Source organism: Piliocolobus tephrosceles, chromosome 21 (assembly GCF_002776525.5).
Source record: "Piliocolobus tephrosceles isolate RC106 chromosome 21, ASM277652v3, whole genome shotgun sequence".
Lineage (NCBI taxonomy): Eukaryota > Metazoa > Chordata > Mammalia > Primates > Cercopithecidae > Piliocolobus > Piliocolobus tephrosceles.
In genome coordinates, this window is record NC_045454.1 from 19841431 (window position 1) to 19852127 (window position 10697).

A 10697-nucleotide genomic window follows, 5' to 3' on the forward strand; every position below is an offset into this window, starting at 1 on the left:
ATAGATAGATAGATAGATAGATAGATAGATAGATAGATAGATAGATAAAGATAGAGAGACAGACAGAGTTAGCAGGTACTGCCTTTCTAAAGAAAGAACATTTACCCTGAAACATAAAGGATGAGAAGGATTCAACCTGCGAAATGTCTAAGTCCAAGGACTCTTGAGCGGTTAAACAGTCTGTGGACAGCATTAAGTGTTGTGGGAAGTTGTATAGTTGGCCCTTTGTATCCATGACTTCTGCACTCATGGATTCAACCATCTTCAGATCAAACATATATTTTTAAATTGTGAGAGTACTGACCACATACAGACTTTTTTCTTGTCATTATTTTCTCAGTAATACAGTAGAACAGCTATTCACAATAGCATTTACATTGTATTAGGTATTGTAAGTAATCCACAGATGATTGAAAGTATACAGGAAGATGCATATAGGTTATGTGCAAATACTATGCCATTTTATATCAGGGACTTGGGCATCTGTAGCTGGATTGGGTTTTGGTATCCGCAGGAGGTCCTGGAACTGATCCTCCACAGATACCAAGGGGCAATTGTACTATATTCTTGGTATTGCAAAGAGGGACTATGATAGAGAATAGGAAGCAAAGAGTCAGTTGTTTTGACATGAGGCCTCCTAGGTAAGCAGCAGTCCTTGGAAAGGGATTTGTATTTTATTCTAAGAACAATGAAAAATCACTTGAGGAACTTAAAGGATGTATTCTTAAACACTGACCTGCATCTAAATCAGTGATAGGTTCAAAATAAAGATGTCAAGGTTTTTCTCCTCTCAGTTTTAATTCACTTGGTCTTTGACAGTGCCAAGATGGCAGATTTGGAACAAGCTTGTCAAAAATTCTGGCCCCACCTAAATGTTACCTATGTCCTCAATCAGTAATTTCACTATCTTACTTAAACTTGTATACATCTCTGAACTCTTCTTGGCCTTTTTCAAATTTCATAACCATATTTTTGAATTCTGTATGCCATTCACTTATTGTGAGGGTTGCTTTTTCTTTGTTTCATAAAGTTTCTTGTTCTCTGGTATAGAAATACAAATTTTTTTCGTTGTCCTCTTTTGTTTCAGATTTGGATTTACAGTGTGAGATAATCAGCTACATAGAAGTACCCACTTATGAAACAGGTACATCCTCTACACAACTTCAGAGCATATATAAGAGAGAGAAACTCTATGAATGTAAGAAATGTCAGAAGAAATTCAGTAGTGGTTATCAACTTATTCTACATCACAAGTTTCATGTTATTGAGCGACCCTATGAATGCAAAGAGTGTGGGGAGAACTTTCGTAGTGGTTATCAACTTACTCTCCATCAAAGATTTCATACTGGTGAGAAACCCTATGAATGTACAGAATGTGGGAAGAACTTTAAAAGTGGTTATCAGCTGACTGTGCATCAGAGATTTCATACTGGTGAGAAAACCTATGAATGTAGGCAGTGTGGGAAGGCCTTTATATATGCCTCACACATTGCTCAACATGAGAGAATTCACACTGGTGGGAAGCCTTATGAATGTCAGGAGTGTGGGAAGGCCTTTAGTCAAGGTGGACACCTTAGAATTCATCAGAGAGTTCATACTGGCGAAAAACCATATAAATGTAAGGAATGTGGGAAGACTTTTAGTAGGCGCTCAAATCTTGTTGAACATGGGCAGATTCATACTGATGAGAAGCCATACGTATGTGAGAAATGTGGAAAAGCCTTTAGAAGAGGTCACCAACTTACTGTACATCAGAGTGTTCACACTGGTAAAAAGCCATATGAGTGTAAAGAATGTGGGAAGGGCTATACAACTGCCTCATACTTTCTTCTACATCAGAGAATTCACAGAGGTGGAAAACCCTATGAATGTAAGGAGTGTAAGAAAACCTTTACTTTGTATAGAAATCTTACTCGGCATCAGAATATCCATACTGGTGAGAAACTTTTTGAATGCAAGCAATGTGGGAAGACCTATACTACTGGTTCAAAACTCTTTCAACATCAGAAAACTCATACTGGCGAGAAACCCTATGAATGCAAGGAATGTGGAAAGGCCTTTAGCTTGTATGGCTACCTTAAACAACATCAGAAAATTCATACTGGCATGAAACACTTTGAATGTAAGGAGTGTAAGAAAACCTTTACTTTGTATAGAAATCTGACTCGACATCAGAATATTCACACTGGTAAGAAACTTTTTGAATGTCAGGAATGTGGGAAGGCCTATAGTACTGGCTCAAACCTTATACAGCATCAGAAAACTCATACTGGTGAGAAACCCTATGAATGTAAGGAATGTGGAAAGACCTTTAGCTTGCATGGATATCTTAATCAACATCAGAAAATTCATACTGGTGTGAAACCCTATGAATGTAAGGTATGTAGAAAAACCTTTACTTTCTATAGAAATCTTACTCTACATCAAAGTATTCATACTGATGAGAAACCTTTTGAATGTAAGGAATGTGGGAAGACCTTTAGACGTAGTTCACACCTTACTGCACATCAGAGCATTCATGCTGATAAAAAACCGTATGAATGTAAAGAATGTGGAAAGGCCTTTAAAATGTATGGCTACCTTACACAACATCAGAAAATTCATACTGGTGGAAAACCTTATGAATGTAAAGAATGTGGGAAGGCTTTCAGTCGTGTTTCAAACCTTGTTCAACATGAGAGAATTCATACTGGTGAGAAACCCTATGTGTGTAAGCAGTGTGGGAAAACCTTCAGGTATGGTTCAGCCCTTAAAGCCCATCAGGGAATTCACAGGAGCACAAAAGTCTAAGACCATAAAGAGTACGAGCTCACCATTCATCATCAGACAGTCCACACTGGTGAGAAATGATGGAATGTTAGTCTTACAGGTATGGCTTTAGCAATTGAGAGAGTTCAAAATGCAGTTCTTGCCACATTAGAAAGCATTCAATGTCGATGTTTTAATGGAACATCTGACTATTCAATGGTAAATTAAGGGGAAAAAAAACCAGGAATCCCAGTTTCTTCATGCCTACAACATCCATGGCATGGATTTTTTTATATAAACTTATTAATTAAAAGGATGACCAAAAGCCTTTCATACTGGATTTCAATGACTGTATTACAAATTACCCCAAGTCTTAATGTCTTACCACATTAGTAAACATCACTCATAGGTTCTGAGGGTCAGAAATTCGGAAGAGGCTTAACTGAGTGCTTTTGGATTGGTTTTTCCTTGAGCTTGTGGTCTTCTGAGGGCTTGTTGGGGCTGAAGGATCTGTTTTCCAGGTGGCTCGCTCACACTGATGGGCTGGCTTAGAGAGTGAGAGTGCCAGGAGAAAGCTGTCTTCATCCACAGTGGGTTCAATTTACATGAGGAAATCCTGGCCTGTAGTAGTTGATGCTGCAAATGAATGAGACTTTGGAGCTTTGTTTTTTGTTTTGTTTTGTTTTGTTTTTGTTTTTGTTTTTTTTGAGACAGGGTCTTGCTGTATCACCCAGGCTGGAGTGCAGAGGCATGATCATAGCTCACTACACCTTTCAAATTCTGGGCCCAAGCAATTTGGGTGGCTTCTTGAGGATATTTTGCATGACATAGAAATATAAGCAATTTGTATTCAGAGTGCCAGTCATGGTGTTTTAAAAATATGCCCTCAAATTCTTTGAAACTCTACCCTTCAAACTTGAAGTCTGACCGGGCATGGTGACTCATGCCTGTAATTCCAGCACTCTGGGAGACCGAGGCAGGCGAATCACTTGAGGTCAGGAGTTTGAGACAAGCCTGGCTAGCATGGTGAAACCCCATCTCTACTAAAAATAAAAAAATAAAAAACTAGCCAGGCGTGGTGGCACACGCCTGTAGTCCCAGCCACTAGGGAGACTGAGGCAGGAGAATCTCTTGAACTTGGGAGGCAGAGGCTGCAGTGAGCTGAGATCGTGCCACTTAACTCCAGCCTGGACAACAGAGTGAGACTCCGTCTCAAAAACAAAAACAAAAAACAGAAAACCTGAAGTCCAATTTGCATGTGAGGTGAACCTAGTCACTTCCTTCTAATGAACAGAATCTTCAGGATCGCCTTTGCCTAGTGCTCATGCTCACTTGTTCATTCACTCTCATGCAAATCTGGCCTCCTCTACCTTGGGCTTCTGCAGAGGCTGCTGACAGAACCTTTTATAGAAATTTCATTGAATGGTGATTCTCAAAATTGTCACATTAGATATTTCTGGGGTCTTAACCAAGGGTTTTTAATAGTCATACCGTGTTCTTTGGAGTGCCCCCTCTGCTCCCTCTCTGAAATAATCAATGTGTTAATGTTGAGGCCATGCTTCCCATGGGCTGTCCCCAGCCCCTTTTCTGAGCGTAACAGAAGTATTCATGCTAGTCAATTCTTATGAAACCCAGACTCTTCAGCTGGGGAACTGTGAATCAGCTTCCCATCAGCCAGGCTTAAACTGTCTTCATACTGCCCTGCTTTTAGTTTTTCTACCAATCTTGCTTCATTCCTCTTCTTCAGAGTCATCCATCTTGAACCATGACCTGAAGGCTTTCACTGCCTTTCCTGGACCTCTTTTTCATTCATAGCCCCTTCCTTCCTTCTGATCTGATCTTGTTTTTTGCTTTTCAGAGGATCAGTATGAACACATACCCTAAGGTTACCTATATACTATGTTTCCCTAACAGCGCTCTGGATTTTGTCTTTGTCCAGAGACCATTTCTGAAGTTTAGCATCATTTGCTTTCTGGAGAGGTTGGGAGTTTCCAAAAGCAAGTCCTGGTTCACTTCTGTTTAACAATCTTTTTCTAGCTTATCTCACTTCTTGCACTTAAGCAACAAGAGCCAGGAGACACCGTCAACATTCTGCTTGGAAGTCTCCTAAGCTAAATTACCCACTTTTTTTTGTTGCTGTTGTTTGTTTGTTTTTGTTTCTTAAAGACACAATCTTGCTTTGTCACCCAAGTTAGAGTGCAGTGGTGTGATCATAGCTCACTACAACCTTGAACTCCTGGGCTCGAGTGATCTGCCCGTCTCAGCCTTATGAATAGCTAGGACTACAGGTGTATGCACAACTACACCTATCTAATTCTTTTTCTTTTTCTTTTTTTTTTTTTTTTGGTAGAAATGAGGTCTCCCTATGTTGCCTGAGCTGGTCTCAAACTCTTGATCCTCCTAGCTTGACCTCCCAAAGTGCTGGGACTATAGCGCGAGCCTGGCCCAGTTACACAGTTCTGTGGGTATTTTTTTGTACTTTTCAGTTACCACATGCAGCAGTGTTGCTTTCTGCTATTACATAACAAGAATCCCTTCTCCCCAGTCTCCAGTAACATTTTTCAGTTTTCTTTAAGCCCTCACTAGGAGCCTCTTCAAAAATATCCAGGTTTCTGCTAATAATATTTTCCAAGCCTTTCCAATTTCCACCCAGTTTGTGGTCCCAATGCCCCTCTGACATTTGTAGCTTTTTGTTTCAATAGCATCCCTTGTCTAGGTACCAAAATCTGTTATCTCATGCCACATTCCAAAGAACCTGAAGAATTAGTGGCTTAAAATGCCAATAAATGTGTGTTTTTGTCACAGTTTCTGTGAGTCAGAAATTTGGGAGGAGCTAAGCTGGGCAGTTCTTGCTCGAAGTGTCTCAAGAGGTTGTGCTTATCTAAAGGCTTGACTATAGCTAGAAGACATGCTTTCAAATATGGCTTAGTTCTGTGACTGATAAGTTTATACTGGCAAGTCATTTCTTCTCCCATGAGGCCTTGTCCATAAGCTGCTTGAGTGTGCTTGTGATGTGACAATTGGCTTTTCTCAGATGTGATCCTTTTTATAATCTCCCTTTGGAAGTTAGTTCTGCCACTTTCTATTTGTTACCAGCAAGTCACTAAGTCTGGCCTACATTCAATAAGAGTGGAATTAAGTTTCACCTTTTTTTTTTTTGGAGGCAGGATCTTTCACTGTCGCCCAGTGGACTGCGTATGGCTCACTTCAGCCTCAACCTCCTGGGCTTCAGTGATCCTCTGGCTTCAGCTTCCTGAGTAGCTGGGACTACAGGTGTGCACCACCATGCCCAGCTAATTTTTAAATTTTTTGTAGAGATGGGGGTCTCACCAACTTGCCCAGGCTTGTCTCAAACTCCTGGGCTCAAGCAGTCCTCCCACAGTGTTCTCAAAGTGCTGAAATTATAGGCATGAACCATCGTGCCCAGCCCACTTTCACCTTTTAAAGAGAGAAATGTCAAAACGTTTGCAGACATATTTTTTATTTTAAAATCACCACACCTGACACCACTCAATCATTGTTGAGGTCTCAAAAATTAGTACTAATAAACTAACTTGTTAATGTCACGTATGCAATAGTGCTTTTAGCCACAGCTCATGCCTTACCTGTCATCACTGCCACGTAATTCCCTGTGTGTCATTGGCCAAGATATTTATCATCTATGGGAATTATTTGCGAAGTATAATCAAGAGCCTACATGAAACCCAGGCATGGTGGTGCACACCTGTACTCTCAGCTACTCAGGAGACTGAGGCAGGAGGATCACTTGAGGCAAGAGTGTGAGGCTGCAGTGCTCTATGATGGTGCCTGTGAATAGCCATTGCACACCAGCCCGGCTTTTTTAGGCCCCGTCTAAAAAGAAAAAAGGTACATAAGAGTCCTATTACGCGGATGTGGCCCAAATTATACTTGTCAAAACCTGGGAAGACTGTTTAGCATATAGCCTCATGCTCAATAAATATGAGCTATTGGCCAGGTGCAGTGGCTTACGCCTGTAATCTCAGCACTTTGGGAGGCTGAGGTGGGTGGATCACATGTCAGGAGATCGAGACCATCCTGGCTAACATGGTAAAACCCCATCTCTACAAAAAAATACAAAAAATTAGCTGAGTGTGGTGACATGCACCTGTAGTCCCAGCTACTCAGAAAGGCCAAGGCAGAAGAATCACTTGAACCTGGGAGGCAGAAGTTGCAGTGAGCTGAGATCATGCCACTGCACTCCAGCCTAGGTGACAGAGCGAGACTCCATCTCAAAATAAATAAATAAATAAATATGAGCTATTATGGATATCGTCATTATTTGCATTGCTGATAATTAATTTTTATGAAAGATTCTAATAGCATAATTAATTTAGAATAGCTTCTTAAAGCCACTCATCTATTAAATTTTATATAATTTTGGAAATTAAAAATATGATTTTTGTGTGTCTGAAGATTTTGGCCAGGTGCAGTGGCTCACACCTCTAATCCCAGCACTTTAGGAGGCCAAAGCTAGCAGATCACCTGAGGTCAGGAGTTCAAGACCAGCCTGGGCAACATGGCAAAACCCCATCTCTACTAAAAATACAAAAATTAACTGGGCGTTAATGGCACACACCTGTAATCCCAGCTACTCGGAGGGCTGAGACATGAGAATCACTTGAACCCGGGAGGTGGAGGTTGCAGTGAGCCGAGTTCACACCACTACACTTCAGCTTGAGTGACAGAGCAAGACTCTGCCTCAAAAAAAAAAGAGATTTTGCATATCTTGTTTTGTTTTGCTTTTGCTTTTTTCATTTTTTGTGGAGATGGGGTCTCACGATGTTGCCTAAGCTATTCTCAAACCCCTGGCCTCAAGCAGTCCTCCTGCCTTGGCTTCCCAAATTACTGGGATTATAGACATGAGCCACTGTGCCTGGCCAAGATTTTGATAATAGCCAACAATTCATATTCTCTGTTCACAATTTAAGATAAAGTAGGAATTAATAATGGACTATCAAGAAGTAAATTGTTCTCTTTGAGGCTTTTCCTAAATTTGAAATGTACATTTAATTTAACATACAGAAAAATTGAATTTAGTAACCCACCATATATGTTTACATTCATGTTATTTGCTTTATCTTATTTCAGCTCTTTTTATCTGCTTATGTATGGGTTATTTCTGTATCATTTGAGAGTAAGTTATAGATATCATGGCACTTTGCCTTTAAATATATGCAAATTTCCTGGATAACTGTGATACTATAATCATACTGGAAAAACTTAATTTCTATAGTGTCTTCCAATATGTGCCCAAAGATTTTTTATAACTACTTATTTTCTGATCAGTATCCACTCTTGATTAATTCATTGCATTTGGGATTTTTAAAAATTTATTCTTTTTCTCTAGGATAATATCCCTACTTTTTCTCTAGGATAATATCCCTACTTTTTCATGCTTTTGAATTTTTCTTTTTTTTTTTTCTTTTCTTTTTTTTTTTTTTTTTGAGACGAAGTCGTGCTCTGTGGCCTGGGCTGGAGTGCAGTGGCAGGATCTCAGCTCACTGCAAGCTCCGCCTCCCGGGTTCACGCCATTCTTCTGCCTTAGCCTCCCGAGTAGCTGGGACTATAGGCGCCCGCCACCTCGCCCGGCTAGTTTTTTGTATTTTTTTAGTAGAGACGGGGTTTCACCGTGTTAGCCAGGATGGTCTCGATCTCCTGACCTCGTGATCCGCCCATCTCGGCCTCCCAAAGTGCTGGGATTACAGGCTTGAGCCACGGTGCCCGGCCTGAATTTTTCTTTCTTTCTTTCTTTCTTTTCTTTTTTTTTTGAGACAGAGTCTCTCTCTGTCACTAGGCTGGAGTGCAGTGGTGTGATCTCGGCTTACACAACCTCTGTCTCCTGGGTTCAAGCAATTCTGCCTCAGCCTCTCAAGTAGCTGGGACTACAGGCGCATGCCACCACACCCAGTTAATTTTTGTATTTTTAGTAGAGACGGGGTTTCACTACGTTGGCCAGGATGGTCTCCATTTCTTGACCTTGTGATCCGCCCGCCTTGGCCTCCCAAAGTGCTGGAATTACAGGCCTAAGCCACTGCGCCCAGCCTGAATTTTTCTTTTTTAAGTACCCAAAGAATGTCCCACATTCTTGATTTCTGCTTCACAATATGATTTAACTTATTGCTCTGTCCCTTGTGTTTCCTATAAATTGGAAGTTATGTCTAGAAAATTCATTAGGTTGAGATTAGGTTGAGATTTTTGTCAAGAACATCTCATGAATGATGCTGCAGACTTCTGAAAGCATGTCAGTTTTTTACGTGATTATTTATGCTACATTGTAAAGCTGCTTAAAGAGGCAACTGTCAGCTCTCCATTGAAAAACTCCATTTTGTGGCCGGGCAGGGTGGCTCAAGCCTGTAATCCCAGCACTTTGGGAGGCCGAGACGGGCGGATCACGAGATCAGCAGATCGAGACTATCCTGGCTAACACAGTGAAACCCCGTCTCTACTAAAAAAAAAAATACAAAAAAACTAGGCGGACGAGGTGGCGGGCGCCTGTAGTCCCAGCTACTCCGGAGGCTGAGGCAGGAGAATGTCGTAAACCCGGGAGGCGGTGCTTGCAGTGAGCCGAGATCCGGCCACTGCACTCCAGCCTGGGCAACAGAGCGAGACTCCTCAAAAAAAAAGAAAAACTCCATTTTGCATTAGTAATTTGATGGGTGCTACATTGATCCATTAATTTGAAAATATAATCCCTTTAATTCAGGAAACAAAGATTTAAACAAAAAGATGTTTTTGTATTCATCTCTCTGTATAGCCCATTTGAACTGCCTGTTAAAGGCTAGACTATAAATCTGTGGATAGAAACAGTGTTAATATATGAGACCAGAAGAAAGGAAAACAAATATACCAATATTAAGAAAAAATTAATAAAACTAAATAAAGAGATTAATGATTAGGAAATACAACTAGTTTTTATTCATATCCTACCTAGTCCCATTTTGTGGAACATGAGCTAAATCTCTAGATATAATCAAGAAAAATTTTAAAAGAGAGATATGAAGAAAATGTTTTAAATTAAAAGTTAATTTTTGCCAGGCACAGTGGCTCACGCCTGTATTCCCAGCGCTTTGGAAGATGGATCATTTGAGGTCAGGAGTTCAAGACCAGCCTGGCCAACATGGTGAAACCTCATCTCTATTAAAAATACAAAAATTAGCTGGGGATGGTGGCATGCGCCTGTAATCCTAGCTACTTGGGAGGCTGAGATGGGAGAATCGCATGAACCCGGGAGGCGGAGATTGCAGTGAGCCGAGATCATGCCACTGCACTCCAGCCTGGGCAATGGAGCAAGACCCAGTCTCAAAAAAAGAAAGTTAATTTTTGGTGTTTGTACCAAAATATTTAGCAATCTCTAATGTATTTTGAGGAGGAATTATATTTGTAAAAGACTATAGTTTTTCATTTAAAAAAAGAATATAGTTTTTCAAACATGACATAGATCTTGTAGGAAATCAGAATTTTTAAAAGATGATTGAAAACAAGATGAGTTTCACTCATTAGGGTAAATGGAAAATTTCCGAGTATGATATCACCAAACTCTAAGTTTCTTTTAAAATAATTGTGCAGTAGTCATTTTTCTCGCAGAGTCAATTCATTCTTCTGGTTCAATATATTCTAGACAAATGAAAGAAAAGGAATGTTGATCTGTGTTTATCTTTGTAATTTTCTAAGCTTTATATACAGTTTTGTAAATGGGATGAATTATGTGCACATGATACCATCAATTCTAAAAACTACCTTTTTAAAAACCTTTTGGAAATCAGGATTGCAGTTGATGACTACCTAAACTCACTTCCAGCCCTATAAAAATTACTTTTCCAAACTAAGGAGCATCACGCATTATACATTGTCAGCCAGAAATCTGTAATGTCAGCATGATCGTGCGTTGTGTCTGTAGTGTCAGCGTGATCATGCGTTGTGTCTGTAGT

At 40.2% G+C, this 10697-nt stretch overlaps 2 protein-coding genes across 3 annotated transcripts in view; both read left to right on the top strand.

Annotated features, from left to right (window-relative positions):
* ZNF573 (zinc finger protein 573) overlaps positions 1-2976 on the top strand; it is a 47132-nt gene extending 44156 nt beyond the window's left edge. For both annotated transcript variants that reach the window (XM_023229195.1, XM_023229196.1), the window contains one exon: positions 1088-2976. In XM_023229195.1, coding sequence (XP_023084963.1) covers positions 1088-2790 — 1703 coding nt within the window. In that variant the 3' untranslated portion in view covers positions 2791-2976. The remainder of the gene's footprint in view (positions 1-1087) is intronic.
* The window catches only part of ZNF607 (zinc finger protein 607), a 68120-nt gene that overhangs the window by 22185 nt on the left and 35238 nt on the right, over positions 1-10697 (top strand). Inside the window, exon 2 of the mRNA XM_023229194.1 lies at positions 1088-1144. The gene's annotated coding sequence lies outside the window, so the exon portion shown is untranslated. The remainder of the gene's footprint in view (positions 1-1087; positions 1145-10697) is intronic.